Below are 19,256 nucleotides of genomic sequence, written 5' to 3'. Positions count from 1 at the left end.
CCTCAAATCGCTGACACATCAGCCATCTGCTTAGTGCCCATTATGATGCTGAAAATTCATTTATTTAGCCTGCTTGGGGTGAAGTCATGCAGCTCTAAGAGTGACTTTTAAAATAAAATCAAACCCTACTCCCGGTTCGAGGGGCAGCAGGAAGCCTTAAAATCGTCAGCAGCTAAACTCCGTACCCGTCACATTTTATTAGAAAACCTCCCAGCATATCTAAATTTCAGAAAGAGTGGAAACCAGAATACATAGTGGCCGCTCAACTCAAAGCCACATGCATACTGCGTCTGTCACATTTGTTTTCATGACAAGGGGCTGGGGAGATGGTCTAATCAGCCAAGTGCCAGCCATGCAAGCATCAGGACCTGAGTTCGGATCCTCAGGACCCATGTAGAAGTTGGGCACTGTGGTTTATATCAGTAATTCTAGTTCTGGGGGGCGGAGGGGGGCATAGACAGACAGATTCTTATAGCTCACTGGCCAGACAGTCTAGTGAGAGACTGATGAAAAATAGGTTGGAAGCAATAGAAGACACTTATGAACTGCACGTGCGCGCGCGCGCACACACACACACACACACACACACACACACACACACACACACACGATTAAAAAGGTGACAAGCTGGCTTCCTAATTCTGTATTTTCTCCACTGACTATGGAGTGGCATGTGTTGTTGAGTGTGCTGAGACGTCAATGGGCATCTTTCCCTTCCTATTAGGACCATCATAGTACTTACATTCCTCTGCTTCTTCATGGTCATGACTAAAAACCCCCAGTGGGGAGGGGCTCACAAAAGCACTTCACGCAGTGATAAGTGACCCACAGATAATGTGCTTGGGACAGATACTTCACACAAAATCGGGTCAGGGTCTCAGCACCAGCTCTTTAGAGGCTGGAGGTGGCTGGCATGGCCGATGCTTCTGCCTCCTCTTTCTCGATGAAAGGGGATGCTGCTCCTGCCTCTGCCTCAGAGGTCATTCTTGGTACAATGCTGACTCAGGGACATGGTGGATATGGGGGGGGGGGACTTTTTCATACGTAGAATACAAGAGGAGCTGTGGTCATGTCTGATGTCAACTGAAACCTAGTCTACCTTTGAAAACATTTGCATTGAAAACGTAATACTACAGGGACTAAAGAAATAATTTGTCCAACTGTCTGAACTTCACCATTGGTTCACTTCTGTTCTTGTAGTGACTGGATGTCCTATTTTTTGAGCTAGTTATGAAGAGTGGACACACTGCACTAAGATAGAAGAATATATTTTTATTTTATTTTTTTGCCACAATATGGGGACCTCAAAGAAGCTTGAAGTTCATGGCACATATTAGTTCTACCAAAGTCTATGAGTTTTGGCTAGGGGAGTGTCTGCTCATGGCTTCCAAAACAGAACTCAAGAGTCAGTGAATCATGTAATTTATCCCCCAAATGATCTAATACAGAAAATGATTTAATTAGAGGAATTACATGAGAACATTCATTTATCAAGCTAACGTGGACTAGGGAGGGTTTGGCATCTTGGTTCTTCCAGGCCCTGGTGTGTGTGCTCGGCATTTCGAGTTCCCAACTTCAAGAAAAGTTTGGGTTTGTCAAACTTTAGGTCCAGTCTGGCTCTAAGATGTTATACCTATGAAGGACTCTTCACAGAGAACATTCTTATTGTCCTTGGTATTGTGCATCAAAGTAGACACAGATTAGCTACTGAGATAACCATGTCAATAGCATCAATTTTCTTGTGAAAATCTAGTGTCTTATTCCCATATTTCATAAAAAGGAAGGCATGAAATAGTAGGAAGATGCTTACAGAGACAGATCTCTATGTACCATATTGAGGTGAAGGAGACCAGCATGGGCTGGTGCTTCCGCAGCAAGAAGCTAGGTTAAAATAATTCCCTAATTTATCCAAGAAGATTAGATAAAACAGAAAAAAGACAGGACCTGAAGGGCTCTGAAAGGAGGATTCAAATTTTAAGGTGTGCGTGTGTGTTTGCAGTGGACATGTGTGTTAGGACAAGGGGCTAGACCACACTAGTTGATAACAGTGCCTATTCTCATCACAGTGCTCTGCAGGGCCCTGAGGAGAGGTTTTCCTAAGAGTATTCAGATGAGTTGGGCATGGTGGTGCACACCTTCAATGTTGCACACCTTTAATCTTGGCAGAGGCAGAGGCAGAGGCAGGCAGATTTCTGAGTTTGAGGACAGCCTGGTCTATAGAGTGAGTTCTAGGACAGCCAGGGCTATACAGAGAAACCCTGTCTTGAAAAAAACAAACAACCACAACAAAAAGAATATTCTGGTGAGCTTTACAGAGGATCAGCTCAAGACTCTCTTACGCTCAGTTGGCTGAGCCCAAGTCACTTTGGTCAAGTCTATACTAGTGAGGTCTTCAGAACTTGATTCTAGCCAATACCTCTAGTCATCACTCAACAGCTATTCAACACATTTACTATGCTTCTAAAGCAAAACCTCAGGAAAGGGGACATTTCTAGTCTGACTTTTCTAATCTTTCTAATCACGTTGTACATGTGGCTGAGAAACTATGAAGATGTTTATGTTCACAACTTTGTTTGGAAGGCAACAGGCAAGTGTTGGGACTCCACTCAGGGCAGGACTGTAACTGATCACAAGAACAGAATTCTTAGGGTGTGGGTCACAGCAGGAGGCCTCTGGAGGGAGCTGGGGGGTTTTAATGCTTCACTGACACCCACAGTATAAATTCTTCTCTTAAAACAACACAAGCCAATGACTTCAAACTGGATTTCTTTGTTTTTCATTCCAACACCCCCTTGACCTCTTCACTGTGGGGAGACATGCTCAGAAAAGCCAGCTGGGAGTACAGGAGAAGGCCACCCTCCCTAGCCTTTCAGAGACAAGGCTTAGATGTGAGTCTGTCTCAAGGATGTGACAATGTTGAGGCTTGATACCAGGAAGGCTGGCTGGGAGGTGGCCAGGTTCTGCGTGGTCAGTGATGAGAGGCTAGGGCAATGGTGCTGTGTGCTCTCTGGGGCAGGGGGTGGGGTGGGGAGAGAGCGCAGTGTGTGAGAACTGAGGCCAGGGGGTATGGAGGGTGGGTCAGTAGAGTGCCAGTTTACACAGCTCCAGCTTGGTGGCCAGGAAGAGGCAGGACAGGAGCACTGGGGATGACAGGCCACAGACTGGCACAGCACCGTTACAGGGTCCAGGGAGGGGAGTAGATCAGCAGAGGAGGATGTGGTACGTGTGAAAAGCGTTCCTGAGCCTTAGGCAGATTCCTCAAACACAGCCAGCCACAGTCACAAGCCCCTCTTTACCCACAACCAAGACCCTTTAGTCGGAGGGGGTCAGGGTGTCCCCAGTCTTGAGATCCAACAATCAAACTGAGTGTTCTCTGCTGCCAAGCAGATCAGAACGAAGATTTGAGATGGTTTTAACAGGCCTATGGTAAGAGATGGAAGGAGCTGCTCCTGTACTGAAAAACTTTTGGAATTCCCGTCTCAGGCTCAGGGCTCAGGGAAGCAGTGATGCCTGGAGAGAGGAGGCATGCTGAGGTCCAAAGGAGGAGGGGGGCTGGGGCGACTGGAGAGGAAGTGCAGTAACCAGAGCCTTAGGGAGGCGGTTATTCTACACCGGGCCCTGCGGAGGGCTTCCCCTACATTCTGAATGGAATCCTTTTGGCCACATACGCTGGGAGGATTCTAAAGTCCTCTCGCGGAGGAGGACAAAGGCTTAAGGCATCAAAGGTTGCAGCTGTAACAGATGGAGCCTGATCTGACCCACGCAACCTGGACCTGGATGTACAAAAGGGTTCTGAGACAGGCCACATTTGTGGCATGGAAGAACTGGCTCTCCCTTCTCAGAAGACGACACTGTGTAAATCCTGAACTTCGAAGGAGGGACAGAGGCCACAGGCGTGAAGGGTCCAGATGAAGTGTGGGCACACACAGCCAAGTGAGGTGTCTGTGCGAGGAAGTACCAAGATACAGGACTTCTTGGGTCCCCTGTCTCTCACTCTCTACCTTGACTCAGGTGACTTCCAGGGTGATTTCTCTTGGAGACACCTATGTGAGCCATCACGGCTTCGCATCTTTATCTGAACCTGTAAGATGTGGCTGGAATTCCGCTGACACTGGACAGATGTTCATCTAGAGACTAATGCCCAGGACTGACCATTGGGATCAGAAACAATCAGCAAAAGCCTGTAGAAAGCAGTGGAGGAGGGCTTGTGGGGGAGCTGGCTGCCAGGCTCACTTCAAAGGAGGGAGCTTCCTGAAACCCTGGACTTCTAGGAACACTCTTGAAGCGTGGTGTGGCTTTCTGTTTCCCGTAACCCACTCTACATGCTTATTCAAGGATGGTTGACCTCAGACTCTCCTCTAATACATTCAGCCTCAACTTTGTTAAAGTGATAGCTAAGGCTGACTGTGTGGGAAAGCTCATTGCTGCAGGGGCCATAAGCCATAGATATCGTATTATCCCTTTTTTGGTCTTTATTGCAGATCAGGGTCACCCTTTCGAGTTGCCCTCAGGGTTCAGGCCCTCCTATACAAAGCTAAAAGTTTTGCAAAAATAGTAATTCCTTTGCGTTCTCACAGGTAAGCAGAGGAAAATGTCTTTCCTCGTAGCCATTTCCTAACGCTTACCTCCAGACATGCAAGTTGTTGGGTCACTCAGAGCATTCCAGAAGATTGTCAGCTCTATATGTTACCGGTGCCCAGACAGACCAGGCAGAGGCAAACCTAAGTCCCAGGGCCGCCAGGGCCCTTAAGATCCTGTGTTTCAGGCTAGTTGTCCACATTGTGGTCCCCAAACTGCAGCATCATTAGAGTCAGAAGCAAAGTCCCAGGCTGCACACTGACCCGTGAATGGGGTGTGGAGAGGGGTTTGGACAGTATGCTTGCTCCTGCCCCATTTCCAACCTCCAGCCAGGGGTGAGGACTGTTTCTGGTTTTGTATTTTGTGCATTCAGGGAAGGACGCTGGCTCCTCTGGGCACTCTGATTTCCCTTCTCGTCAGGGAGTACACTGAGTGGGATGAAGTGCCTTCTAGGGTAGGCCCCTTTGTTATTTCCACACCATCAGTTTGGTGGAGAAGTCTCAGAAAAAGTAAGTCTGGTCATCCCCATTGGGTGTGGTTGGGACAGTAATCGGCTTTCCAAGGTGTGTGTGTTTGCATGTGCGTGCGTGCGTGCGTGCGTGCGTGCGTGCGTGTGTGTGTGTGTGTGTGTGTGTGTGTGTGTGTGTAGGTCAGATGTAGATGTCAGGTGCCCTTCTCAATTGTTTTCCATCTTATTGTCAGAGACAAGGAATTTTCCTGATCCTGGAGCTCACAGATTCAGCTAGACTGGCTGGCCAGCTAGCCCTGGGGATCTGCCTGTCACCACTTCCCCAGCCCTGGGATTGCAGGAATGCAGATACCTTGGTTGGCTTTTTCATGTGGGCTCTGGGGTTTGAACTCAGGTCCTTGCTCTTGCATGGCAAGAACTTTAGAGACTCAGTCATCTCGCCAGCCTCCACTTCCCACATTCTCACCACTAATGAGCGTAAGGTTGAATTTCCAGCAGCATCAAGGATGCCAATGGGCAACCTCTGTGACTCCGAGGACAGAGCTCACTCAGTCCAGTGCACTTTCTGGCCACGTGCCCGCTCCCCTCTGGGTCTGCAGCTCAAGGAAAAAAATGCAGGCTATGAAATGGAAATACTTTGGCACGCTATCTTGCAGTTGAAGCATATTTTACATTAGCTTGACTCTGCAGCTAAGCCAGCGTCTGCCTACCCCAGTAGTTTTGAACATGGCAATTCAAATCAAGTAGAACCAATGGAGAAGAATGTCCCTGGCTGGCTCTGAGCGCACATTTTTGATGGACGTGCTTTTGGCACTCAGCACACAGATTAGCACTGTGATTCTGAACAAAAAGCCCCAGCCATTTGGGTTCTGCCCAGGACACATCTTTGCCCTTTCTTTCCCTCTGGTACCTTCTGAGCCAGGCTTCACCACCGCGCCAGACACTGACTGGGCACAGGGTGTCTCTGTTCCTACCTACACCAAGTCCCCAGGCTCCATGCCTAAGCCTGGGGGGACATCTGGACCCTCTTTTCTTGGACTTTCTGCTCAGCCTCCATCATAGGTAGCAGGGGCTGAGAGAAATCTTGTTCTCCTCACAGCATCATGGCCACAATTCCTTAAAAGCCCAGGCTTCCCACTGCAGAGACTAGGATGGTAATTTCATGTTGTATGTTTTAAAAAGTTTTAAAAAGAAAAGCCCATGACGACGCGCCCCCTCCCCCACCCATGAGCCCCGAGGTAACAGGAACGGGGTCACTTTCAGATGAACACCGTGTCTGTCTGTACGAGATGTGTGAATCACATCCTAAGCGTTTTAAGTCTTTTAACTGATGAAATGTGTACAGGAACAAGGCTCTAAAAAGGTGAGAGGTCATGAAGCCTGGCTTCTGTCCGTATCCTTAGTGATTCGAGGTATTTAACCTAATGGAGAGGAAACTCTGATGAGAAGACAGAGATATTGTCTGGCCCATGGGCAAGCCAGAGCAGGGAGAGCCTGATTGGGGCAGAAGTCCTCCTTGAAGTATCCATGGAAAAGACAAAAAAGGCAATTTTAAAAATCGGTGTGTCCGTCAGTCTGTCTGTCTGTCTGTCACTCCTCTGTTAGAGACATAGACTTTGAGCGGTTTTGCTCCCTTGCTTTCCTAGGGAATGGAAGCAGCTAGCCCAAAGGTCAGACTTCACTCAAGAGAACCAAACCACAGCTGTTCCAAGTGTTGCTGCAGTTCAGCTGTCCCTTATTCCAGAACTTTCTGACAAGATTTTGCCTCATTCTCGTGGGTTTGTTTGTTTTTTTCCAGTGCCTGGGATGGAACCCAGGGTCTCCTGCATGCCAGGTAAGTGCTCCACCACTGAGCTGCAGCTCTAGCCTGCTTTTTGCCCTTTTATTTTGAGATAAGACCTACCATGTCATCCAGGCTAGCACTGAATTCACTCTGTAGCTCAGGTAAGCCTTGGACTCAGGATCCCCCCTGCCTCAGTCTCTCAAGTAACTAGAACTACAACAGCCTTGCAACACAAGGGAGGCTCAACTCTACTCTTAATCGCTTATACTTCCTAAGTAAAGAATTTCTGGATTCAAAAAGAAAAAAAAAAAACCCACCAAAAAAACAAAAAGCCAACTTCAAGAGGCAGCATGAGTAATCTGACTTCCTTCCCCTTCCAGAGCGAAACAGCTCATTCATTTCTAGAATGTCAAATTCCAATCAGGTGAGATGCAGATAACAAACTGCTGTTGTTGGAGAGCCCAGGAGCCACAGAAGGGAAGAACACCCCAGCCAATGAGGGCCAAAGTGCACCGGGCCCGGTCCAGGGGTCTCACTGGGCCCAAGAGTGGAGGTAACCAGGCCCAGTGGCTCTTACCACCTCGGATGGTGGGATAGGTAGGACTTGTACCAGCTCCCGGCTTGTCTGGCAGAAAGAGTCCATGGTGGATCAGCAGAACCTCCAGGTTGGTCAGGAGAGAAGCAACCGAAGCCAGGGCCTCTGGAAATGGCTAGAAACACTCTTCTCTTCCTATGTCCCGGTGTCCAGATGTGGATAAGCACACCCAACTAAGTGTGACAGCAGTAGATGCTGCCAAAGAACCTGGAGAGGGCCAGACCTTGCCCTCGGTGTTCCTTGTATTGTAGGAAGAGGGAGGAGGCCAGACAGTGAGATGGTGGGAAATCCCGTCAAAGCTGGGGTCCTCTCTGGAGGGTGGGGTGGGGCACCGGCTCCGGTGGGAACTGGCAGCGGAAGGTGGCTGCAGACAGGAAAGGAGTGTATCCTGGTCCTTACTCAGTTACGACGTCTGCTTGTGACAACAAAGAAAGAAGGGGAGGAGGCCTGTCCCTGGGAGATGTCCGCGGCCGGCCTTTTACCCGGGGGCCGCTGCTTCTGATAGGGCTATAGACAATGTGAAGGCACTTCATCCTGGAAGCTGGTGCTGTTAGGATATGCCATGGAGGGGATTTCTATTCTTTACACAAGATTCTAGTTGCTTCTTCATCTCACACTCGGCCAGACCAGGTCCCTCGAGCTTTCTCTCATAATCACATTACACTTGGGTCTTGAAGTGATTTGAATCCAACGTTCTTTGTTATAAGCCTTTCATCTGTCCTGAAAGTAATTTAGCTACACCTTGACTTAACTTTAATGAATAATAAATAATAATAATAAAGATTTCCCCTTTGCTGACATATCTCAGACTCAGAGGAAAGGGAAATAACCGTCTAGAGGCATGGGCGACGTGTCTAGAGCAGCCCCCACCCTGTGAGGTAGCACTGGGTGACTTGTGTACCGGCTCAGGTTCTGGGTCACCACAACAGCGACCTAACAAGAGAATGCAGATGCAATGCAGCCTGGTTTCCATGCCCCAGACACTGAGAGAATGGGCAGGAATCCTCACCCACTGCAGACTTCCCGTTTAAGATGGCGGGCTAGGGGGCTGCTTCTCTGTAAGCAGGCAAGAGAGAGAGATAGTGAGAAAAAAATGGGCTTCATTCCAAAGACAGAAGTGGGTGAAGGAAGAAAAAGGTAGAAAAGAGGGTCCAGATGAACACGATGGGCTGTGCAGTTCCCTGGCTTTGAGGAGGAAAACTGAGGCCACTTCCAGAAGGGAAACCTAAGACAGCCCACACCCTCCGCAAACCGCAGACCCAGTTATGAGTAGTTGTGAGATGATGGTCCTCTGGTAGACCGGTCAGTAGATGAGAGATATCCTATTTTGTCAAAGTCTCAGGACTGAGTAAAGGCTCGGAGAGGCAGCTGTCGAGAGCAGACAGGCCAGACACCAACAAACTGAAGGGTGTAGGCCCATGGGACAGGCTCAGACTGGGAAGTGCTAGACTTTCAAATCTATCTCTGTATCTTGAAGGGTTTAAGGATGCTGATGCTGCAGTAGTTTGTGGTCCCCTTGCTGAGTGCTACCCGGGACTGAATCTTCAAGAGCAATCGTCTTGGAAAGAAGATCTCTCAGCCAAGAAGACAGAGGCAAATCAACACACATAAAAACCACAGCACAGAGAGGCAAGAAATACAGAAGAGCTAGACAACACCACTCTTCCAAGACCGTAACTCAGCTACAGAGCACAAAGATACTGAAGTAAGTAAAATCCCAAATGATGATTTCCAGAGTGTTCTGGTAAAAATGGTCATGGCCCAAGAGCCAGCCCAAGCAGAAGAATTTAACCCAGAACTCTGAGGAGAAAGTCATCCAAATGGATTAAAGAAGTAGACACATGGAAAAAAGGTCATCAATGAAAGACCTCAAGGACCACCAGAAAACTTTTACATCTCATGAGCGCTTTTGGCAAGTCAGTAGCCGGATACAAGATCATTAGCTTTACTATCTAGCAATAACAAACTCACCAGGAAGGAATTGGGACAGGTCGGGGCTGTGGCCTCTTCAGCCCTTTCAATACCTGCAGAAAACACCTACGAATAAAGCAGCCAGGCAGGCAAAAGGCTGCCGCAATGAAAGCTTTAGGATATGAGTGAAAGACACAGGATGGAAAGCCCTCTCATGCTCACAGAGAGGTAATTACTGGGAGGTCAGTGTGGACTCATCCTCCCTGGCATCGAAGTGAGGGACAGAGGTTTAGAATGGACCAGTTCTGGGTCCCTGGATCCTACCCATCCTGCGGACTCTTCTGCCCTCTCTGCCTCAGTCTGTCCCTCAGTGTCAGCGGCTGGATCCAGGCTTAGCACCTGCCGCTTGAAACACCAGCAATGTTGAGCCCCCCACTGGTTCAGGATTACCAGTGGCTGGAAGTGTCTTCAGGGCTCACATTCTTTGTGGGGTTCTCTCTCTCTCTCTCTCTCTCTCTCTCTCTCTCTCTCTCTCTCTCTCTCTCTCTCTCTCTCTCTCCCCCTCCCTCTCCCTCTCCCTCTCCCTCCCTCTCCCTCTCCCTCTCCCTCTCCCTCTCCCTCTCCCTCTCCCTCTCCCTCTCTCTCTCTCTCTCCCTCTCCCTCTCCCTCTCCCTCTCCCTCTCCCTCTCCCTCTCCCTCTCCCTGTCCCTCTCCCTCTCTCCCTCTCTCTCTCTCCTGGGGCCAGTGCCACCGTGGGTGAGGAATGGGGAGGATGGGGTCACAGAGGGAATGTGCCTTTAAATGACTGCACCCTGGGCCCAGCCAGAGCCTTCAAAGGCCATGTTTGTGACCCTGTGAGCTCCCCGCTTCTCTCACAGGGCCCTGTACCCCTGCACCAAGGCATACAGAGAAGAAGCAGTGCTCAGTGAGCCCTGCCAGTCACTGGGTAATGGCTCCATGGAATTCAAAACACAATTTCTCCAATTCTCGTGTGGGAGATCACCAAAATGGGCAGAAGCAGCAAAATAGGAATTTTATGGGTGGAGTCAAAACAATCCCTAGGAAAAAATGCAAATGTCCACAGGCACATGCCCAACCCCCAACAGCGGCTTCATCCAGTGGATATAACATTTAATTTTGGGGGGGAGGGAATGCAGTGAGGAGAAACACATTTTGGTGTAATCTTTCACTGATTTTTCTCTTAAGTAGAGTCTTCACCCAAAAGATATGTTTAAGTACTGGCAACTGCATTCATCCTCACTCATTTCCAGGCACTCTCCACTTCCTGTAGGCCTCACTACGTTTCCGGCTTCAGAGCACATACTCCAGTGGGCTGCCCACACCTGAGCATAGGTGTAGGGTCACTGGAGGTGAAGAGAGCGTGTCTGGGCAGAAAAGCAGAGGGTCGGTGCAGAACACATTCAATGTCTATGTTTCTTTCCCTCTTTTTCATTATAAATGGTCACAGGAGATCATTTTGACACAGCATGTGATACCCTTTAAATACATCCCCTTCCTCACCTTTCACTACCCTCTGGGCTTTGGTTTTTGAGACCGGGTTTTTGCTTATGTCGCTCAAGCTGACCTCAGACTCCTCACCCTCCTTTTCCAGGCTTCCAAGACCTAGGATGACAGACCGAGCTGCCTTCCCTGCCCTGTGAGGATTATGAATGATACCCTAAAATTATGCATCTCCAAGAATGGTTTGAAATCCTACCAGTTAGAAGAGGGAGCTTCAGTTAGACTCTCCAATGGGTCCCATTTCCGGGTGAGCACAGGTGTCTGGTCTTTGTTGAGCAAGGTCTAATAGGAAGGGGTCAATAGTGTCTTTGGACCTGAGTGAGCAGCACACACCGGAGGCACAGGGCAGATGTGTCAGGGTGGGGCAGAGAGGCTGTACCATCCCCGCTGCCGCTCTCTGGTTATCAGCCACAGAGTGGAGACAGGTCAATGTGCCAGGCCTGTCACTGACCGAGTTCCCCAAGGGCTACCTGAAGCAGAGGCTGTGGCCACTGGGGGATCCTACACAGAGGCCTGTGCCATGCAGAGGGGTGTGTGTGTGTGTGTGTGTGTGTGTGTGTGTGTGTGTGTGTGTGTGTGGTGGGCATGGGTGAAGGAGTGGTTGGGGATACAGGGTGTCCTGGGTACACTGCTGCTTCTCCAGTAGTAATCTTTAGCTCCTGTGGGATAGGGCATGAAGCCCTCCTGCTCTCCACAGTGAGGACACTGACCTGATGGAGGCTGAGCGTAGTCCTGCTGCCCTGTGGGGAGGTTTCTGCTCTCTTAGGGGCAGCACAACTTTTCAACTCAGCCATTCTTCCTCAAGTCCAAGAAACAATCGAGTAGCCATTTCCCCTCCCAGCTGGAAGGAAGTAACTGTTTCTTCAAACTCCTCTCCTCTCCCATCAACACAGAATCCTTTTGTGACCCAGATGTGTGCCCCACTCCCCAAGTCAAGGGAACTGTGGACATCAGCTGGGCTCTTCCCCTTTCATCCTGACACTGTTCACCTGGAAGGAGCAGGGGATGGCTCCGCCCCCAAACGGCCCTTATTTCAGATTCTAGTCAAAAGTCCAAGGTTGTCTTTTCTGCGTTTCTGATCCACTGGGGATCCACTGGGGTTCCTCTATCCCTTCTCTGGGTCTAAGGGGACACCCTTAGGTCTGGGGACAGCACAGAGGCTCCACACTCTCTATGGATGCACCACCAGCCTCCAGAAACCTCCACCGATACTGTTGGGGAGCTACCAAGCCAGCCTTGGGAGATTTCAGGGGAGCTTGACCGCCATTTACATGATGGATCAATTCACTGGTCATGGGTGATCCCTGTTTCTGGGTCCCTCTCTTAGAGGTGGGGATGAAAGTCTCAACCTCTAAAGCTGTATGGGTCCTTCCGGAGACCAGAACCCACACTCCAGCTCCCTGCAGAGGCAGCTGTATCAGTCAGTCAGTCATGACAAAGGACACTGATCACAGGCGTGTCCTACGATAAGGGGAACAAATGCTACCTACGTGCACTCCACCTCACCACCCTGCAGGGAGGGGGCCTCCTGCTGCCCACCTGGAGGGCCTTCTGGGAGAGGAAACTCCCACCTAAGCCAGTGGACAAATCTCTGGAAGGCACAGGGCCACCCCTGCCATATTATCTAAGTCAGCAGAGTGAATTGCACTCACTGGAGGGGGAACAGGCCCAGTGTTTCTTTGTCCTTGGCACGTCTCTTGGTCACTGACACATGATGGACTCATGATTGAGGTTTGATTAGCTGCTAAAAACTCCTAAGACCTGGGCATAGTGGTTCACGCCTTTAATCTCAGCACTCACAGCATTCTGAAGGCAGGGACAGGATGATCTTTGTGAGCTAAAGGCTCTCAAACATCACCAACATCACCACCACCACCACCACCACCACCACCAAAACACTCAAGAGTTTCAATTATCCGTTTTCTCACATAGTTGACACTGGTAGAAAAATTGCAAAGTCAGGGTAGGTTCCTGTACACCCTCCACCCAGACAGGACGACAAGCTAACACTTTACAAATGTTTGCACATTTCTCAAAAGGAAGAACATTAGCACATCCAACTATAGACTCCAGTTGATTTCAGCAAAGTTTTTCACCAATGTGGCTTTTCTGTGCCAGGACCCACTCAGGGTGGCACACTACGTTTGAGGCTATGATGTACAGGAAAGCTCGCTGCTCCAAAAATCAGGCCCAGCCAGAGTGGTGGAACAGGCCTTAGCAGAGCAGGGAGCTGCCAGAAGCCAAAGACAGGAGACCCCCACCCCCAAGATGAACAGATTAGAGTTCACCAGGGAAGCCCTGACTACTTATCGTCCTTTGAAATTTACCCTCTAACTACACCCACAGGACTTAGATACCCACAGAATCCCTATAAGATTCCATATCATCTGATTCTTTGGTAGATTACTTAAACAAAAAACCTCATTGTCACCTGGAGAAGTCAGTGGAGACAAAGGCCACAGCCCTTAGATACTGTCATTTAATTGAAAGGATTGGCTGCTAGTAGAGTATCATTTATTTACTGGATTCGAGACGTGTCTCCAAACTCGACAGCAAAGGCCTCACGTCCAAGTTGCTGTTGTGTTTCACGCTAGGGAGCCCTGACATTCACCTAGACCAAGTTTCCTCACCCCGGTGGGGACCTAAGCCCCAGGCCCATCCCCAAGTCTTCAGCGTACCACAAGGCCTGGCAGAGGTGGGCAGCTCAGGCTACCCGTAGTCTATCTCTGACTAGCCTGGGCTATGGGGGTCACTGCAGGAGCCCCCTCTCCTTCTGAGCTCCAGCAGCCAACTAGTGGCCATGCAGGAGGAAACACCTCTCATCAAGACTGCTTGGTTCTCGAGGCGGGGCAGCTCATGGCGGTGCTCAACTTACCTGACACTGGTCATGGAGCCCTAGCCAACAGCCTGAGCAGTAAAGAGCCAGAGGTGGGTTTCAAAGCATTTCCTAGAACTCTCTGGTCCTAGACACCCTTTGACAACCCCCAGTTGCTGCTTTCCCAGCAATGGCTTCCTCACTGTGCGTCATCGCTTTGTGGGAAGGGAGCCAGGCTTTGTACTGACTTCCCCTCACTGAGCACTCATGCTCCTCTCTCCCCCCAGACCTACAACTGCAGCCCTTTCGAGGTTTTTTTTTTTTTTTTTTTTTTTTTTTTTTTTTTTCATCAAAATCTTTGTTTTTCTGTTCTGGAACTTTGCCCTTGAATTTCACATTTTCTCCCTTTCTGGTTCTATTTCCCCAGACAGGGCTGGAGCCCTTTTCGGACCATGCTCTCTCATTTGCTCACATTTCCTACTCTTATCTAAGCATGTGTGCTGCTGGAGGAGATCTAAGTTCTCAGAGAAGGTGACTTCCAAGGCTCCAGAGGGCTGGAAATGCTCGTGGCTCCATTCTGTCAAGAGAGAGCTCTCACAGTGACTTCCTCTTCTTAGGGGCCCAGGTTTCACACAAAGGGATCAAAGCCTCAGGGAAGTGGGAACACATTGTCTTTCTCAGTCTCCAGACTGGCCAGCTCCCTTCACAGTCCTATGAAGTGGACACTATTCCCCAAGTTCCTGTGACTCAAACATGCATGGAGCCTGGGAGTGCCCACAGTAGGCTGCGGCTGCTCATCCAGTTGGGGTCATTACCCAGGCAGCCTGCCTTGGAGGATTCTGGGATGGGAACCCCTTTATGACTCAAGCCTTGCTCTCAGGATGGGCATTTGGGTGTGTACTAGTTTTTCTGGCCTTGTATTCACATTTGGGAGCCTTCAGAAATGCCCATGTGGATGACAGTAAGTGGTCCTGAGTTGCATAGGCGAACATCTGGGTCCACACTGGGCCCTAAGCTTCTTTTTCCTTCTGTGCTCTTGGTCTCCAGAGGAGCAAAGGGAGACCCCCACCCCCACTTCCCAGAAGTCAGTGTTTGAGCTTTACTGTTTGCCCAAGGTCAAGACCAAGGAAAGCTCCCACATGAGAAGACCCAAGATAAGCCTCAGAAGCATCCTCACTAGTGACTTAGGAATCCAGGAGGCTGGGTGTGGTGGTGAGGTGCCTGGCTCCCATACTCTTAACCATTTACAAAAGAAAGATCCCAGGCATGCTATTTGTACTTTGGGCCTCCCCCCCCCCCCCCACCTGCAATATGGGCGGGAGAGTTACCCACGTGGAAGTTATTTTCCTGGAGGCTTTGATGTACTCATGTACACAAATTGGTATACAAGGAGCATTCATTAAATAATTACCCGTTCTCTTCACTAACTATTCTCAGCTGCTTCGGCCCAAAGCACAAGATACAACCGGTGGTCTTATTTAGTGAACTGACACACCCCAGGAAGATTCCAGATACCAAAAACAATGGAGCAGGATCACACCATCTTGCAAACCAAGAGGGGAGGAACAGAGTTCCCGCACGAGTAAGAATTTCACGCACGGCATTTAGGATCAAGGAATTGTGTCACAGGTGCGAGCTGTGGAAAAGCCAGTGGTCCAGCAGAAGCTTGGAAGTTGATCATCACATTGTTGACCATAACTAATTACACGCTGTTTCAGGCACACAGATTCACATGACTGTGGGAAAGCCATCACAGTGTCCGCCTACTGTATCTGCACATTTAGAATCTAAAGTCCAGAGAATGAAACAAGTATGCACAAGACCTCAGATGCTGTCCCTCAGCTCGTGTGAACAGACCAGGATCCCCAAAGTTTTCTATGTCTTGAGAATGCAGGGTTCCAGGAAGCACCTCAGAAAGTCCTGCCGGAAGGTCTGAGATGGGGGTCAGGGATCTGAATTTTTAGAAAGCCTTTCTAGGTAATTTGGCTTCAATGAGAAATATGTATTCTTGGTCAAATCCAAGGGTAGGAGGGCCAAAGACACTGAGGTGGGTTTGTAGGATGGTAAAGGACATGTGAAGGCACGGAGCTGTATTGTCTATGCAGGGAACATGGCCTCGGTGACAAGCTGCAGATATTCTGAGACGTGTGCAAGCAAACCGAGGCTTGGAGTCATGAATGAGGGCAGAGCTGTGTAAATGCCTTTCCATAGCAAGCCCCTTTTCAGGGGTTTTAAAAATAACACCCAGTAAGGTCTTCACCTCAGGAGTGAAGACATTGGTAGCTGGGCAGTGGCTCCGGGGCCAGGGCCGTGGGAGTCAGCACACTGCCTGGCACTTTCTAGGAACTTGGGTGTAAGTGTCCTATGGATCCTGGCCAAGTGGGAGTCACGCATGAGGACCCACAGGTAATAGCTGTTCTAACATTTAGGGTTTGCTCTTAAGTCAGGACTTAGGACTGGGGCAGGAAGAAGACAGACTCAAGCTCTAAGACCTCTCAGGACTCGCTGGCCAAAGTCTGGTCAGAGCTTTCTCTTTCTCCTCATGCTGGGCCCTGGATCCCAGCGTAGCAGAAAGCAACTCTTTGGTGGGACCAGTTGCCACTTACTGCAAGGCAGAGAATCACTGATGGTTTCAGCTGGGTGAGAGAAGGGAAGAGAGGCAGGAGTAGACTTCCTTCCCCTAGGGTGTGCTGGCTCCAGACAGAGCGCACTGGTGTCCCCAACCCCTATCTAGGGACTGGGTGCCACACAGACAGGACACCTGGCCTGGGCTCTCAGTTTTCATGCCTCCTTCAAACACCACTCCCCATGAGGAGACCCGCCACAGGAGTGTCACCAGGACCCAGCTCTGTAAAGATTGGCTACATGATGTGGAAGCTCCCAGTGCTTCCTCGAGTCTAAAGGCAATTCTGGCAGGCCTGCCTTGGTCATGGAAAGAGCAACCGGTGTATAAACTGATCACAGATGCCTTGGACCACAGGCCTCCCTCTGGCCTGTAGCTCTTGAGGGCCTACTCAAGATTTGGGAGAAACCGTGGTTTCTAGCCCATTGTTCCTAACAACGTTAAAGGAGGAGATTGCCTCCTCCTTGCTCCGCCCTCCCCGGAGTCTCATATTTAAGCGAGAAGCTCTCTGCCCACCGCAGTGCCTGGACACCACCGCTGAGTTTCTGGAAACTCTTTGCTCCCAACCCCCTTCATCCGTGCGCCTCATGGCCTAGTGACAGACATTCCTCCCTTGCTGCTAAGGCCAAAAGCTTGGCAGCAAACAGTGCCCCAGGCTACGTTTTAATTATTAGCTCCCGAGAGAGGGCCGACGCCTGCATTGCACGAGTTGTGCGGCTGGCGGACACAATAGCACACACCTACACGCGCACGCACACTCAGGTGGGCTCGGCGTGCCAGTCTCCCACGAGGCTTCGCGAGCGTCCTAACCCCTCGCAGGCGCAAGACTCCAAACGCATGGAGTTTCGAGGTGTACTTACCGCCAAGACGCTCTGAGCCAGGAGCCCCACTGTCACAATCGCCAGCAGCAGCCACCTACACCGGAGAGGGAGGAGGGAGGGTGGGAGGGCGACATGAACGTGCGGGCCCCAACTTGTCAACTCCTTAAAGTTGCATGCAAGGCCCCCCTGCACCCAGGAGACCAGGCAGAAGGTGACTTACCCTCGCAGGGCAGGGCCAGACGCTGCGAACTTCACTGGGTCCATGATCCCAGTCTCACAGCTCTAAGGCTCGGCTCGGGTCCCCTCCTAACCTGGAGGCAAGAGACAAAGCAGGTTATCAAGGGTTGCAGCGGTGCGGTCCCCTCCGTTTCCTTGCGGGGTGACCAAAGTTCCGTCCCATCAAGAAACAGAAAAAGTGGGACTCATCTCCGTAGGCCCTGGCTGGAGTCGCTTAGCCCATGCAGCGCGATCCCCATTCCTCCATCTCCTTCCCATTCCGATCCAAGGGAGCGCGCGGCCTCTGCCTGCCCGCAGCGCTCCAAGTCCGAGACTTGAGGCCTGCCTGGGTCTAGGCGCCTCCCGGGGGTCGCTCTCACCTAAGGGTCCTGCGTCAGGAGCTGCTGCCCGCGCGCATGGGCCCCTGCAGAAGCGCTGGCCCGCGGCACACCAGCGGCCAGGCCCTCCCGGCTCTGCTCCGTGGGTGCCGGCCTCCCGGCCCCAGCGTCCCTGGCCGGTGCTTGGCCGAGATTAGTGAGCCAAGGGACTAAGGGGACCCGGGCGCGGGAGGAGCTGGGTGAGGAGCGCAGAGCCCTGGCGTTCCCACTCTCAGCGACACCAAGTCCCGAGCTGCGCGCAGCCTCCGCCTCTTACCCGCGCCGCAGGGTCCTCCCCTTGGAGACGCCGCCCGCGCACCGCCGAGGGGAGGGGGCAGCGCCAACAAATTGGGGAGCTCCTCCGGCCGCGCGCTCAGGTCTCTGCTCAGAGCCGCCGCACCCGGGACGGTGTGCAGGGCTCACACCCGGGCCCTCCGAGACTGAGCTGCTCGCCGCAGCCCCCGGGAGCCGGGCTGCAGTTCCCTGCCGTCCCTGTTGGTCCCCCGCCGCCCCGGGCGCGCCACCATGGGGCCCCGGTTCAGCGTCTGGCTTCTCCTGCTGCTCGTCGCCCTTCTGCTCCACGAGGAGCGCAGCCGGGCCGCTGCGAAGGTGAGTCCCTTGCGGGCTTCGCTCCTCAGCCTCCCGCCCTGCACCCCCGGCGCCCCGCGAGGCCTCTTTGTCCCGCGCCCGGCGCGGACAACCCACCCGGCCCTCGAGGGTGTCCCGGGTGGCACGGCCAGGTGCAATCTTCCTGCGGGTCTCCGCTCATGGTCCCTGTGGGCTGCGATCGCGCATCCATTACGGAACCTCCTTTGTTACGGGCTGGGTACCGGAGAGTTTAGACTGAAGCTTAGAGCGCACCGGCGGTGGGGTGAGGGTGCCGGGGAGCCAGGGAGATTTGAACCCTCATCGCCGAGGCGCTCAGCAGCGGGGCGCGCGAGTGGGTCTGGGCTGGAAGGGTGGGCACACACACCCCACGCCGCTCAGAGTCCCACACACATGTGCAGGGGGAATCGCTTTGGGCGTGTTTCTGGTTGTTTGGAAGACTCTGATGGTTGAGGCCGAACAGCTCTGGGCCGTTTGCCTGGAAACATCTGTATTTTTTGCTTTCCCACGGCTTTTGTGTAGCCTACGGCACGCTTGAGGACAGACGCGGGCTCTTCTACGCATCCTAAAAGTCACTGCCTCGACTCTTTCCTTTTATGAGTGTGTGCCTGAAAATTATAACCACATTTAGACTTGAGTGTGAAACCAAAGAGAAACTCCATCGCATTGTTCCCTGCGCAAACTGTTTTTTTAGTTTTTGTTTCCTCTGGGGCTGTGCTTGGCCAGGAGGGCGCTGGGAGATGTTTGCAGGAGCCAGACTTCCAGCGCTGGAGGAGCCCGGCCAGACTTTCTGCTTTCGCCTCTAGAGAATACACTTCAGCTGCTGCTGTGACAGCCATACAGGCCCAAAGGCCACAAGGTGTGGCCTCTCAACAGTTTGCCTTCCCCCTCAAATGCCTAACAATGATGTTTGCTACTTACCGGCACTTCCAATTTAAAAA

At 51.4% G+C, this 19,256-nt stretch overlaps 2 protein-coding genes across 2 annotated transcripts in view; one reads left to right on the top strand and one right to left on the bottom strand.

Moving 5' to 3' along the window:
• The window catches only part of Col4a2 (collagen type IV alpha 2 chain), a 141,478-nt gene extending 123,522 nt beyond the window's left edge, over positions 1–17,956 (bottom strand). Inside the window, 3 exon segments of the mRNA XM_059244928.1 lie at positions 17,156–17,210; positions 17,337–17,427; positions 17,713–17,956. Coding sequence (XP_059100911.1) covers positions 17,156–17,210; positions 17,337–17,380 — 99 coding nt within the window. The 5' untranslated portion in view covers positions 17,381–17,427; positions 17,713–17,956.
• A 133-nt stretch (positions 17,957–18,089) lies between these two features.
• Col4a1 (collagen type IV alpha 1 chain) overlaps positions 18,090–19,256 on the top strand; it is a 118,322-nt gene continuing 117,155 nt past the window's right edge. Inside the window, exon 1 of the mRNA XM_059244929.1 lies at positions 18,090–18,318. Within this exon, the coding sequence (XP_059100912.1) occupies positions 18,235–18,318 (84 nt within the window). The 5' untranslated portion in view covers positions 18,090–18,234. The remainder of the gene's footprint in view (positions 18,319–19,256) is intronic.

The sequence above is a fragment of the Peromyscus eremicus genome, chromosome 17, assembly GCF_949786415.1.
Source record: "Peromyscus eremicus chromosome 17, PerEre_H2_v1, whole genome shotgun sequence".
In the NCBI taxonomy this organism is placed as follows: Eukaryota; Metazoa; Chordata; class Mammalia; order Rodentia; family Cricetidae; genus Peromyscus; species Peromyscus eremicus.
Note: the sequence above shows the minus strand (reverse complement) of the source record. Positions and strands in the feature narration are given on the sequence as shown.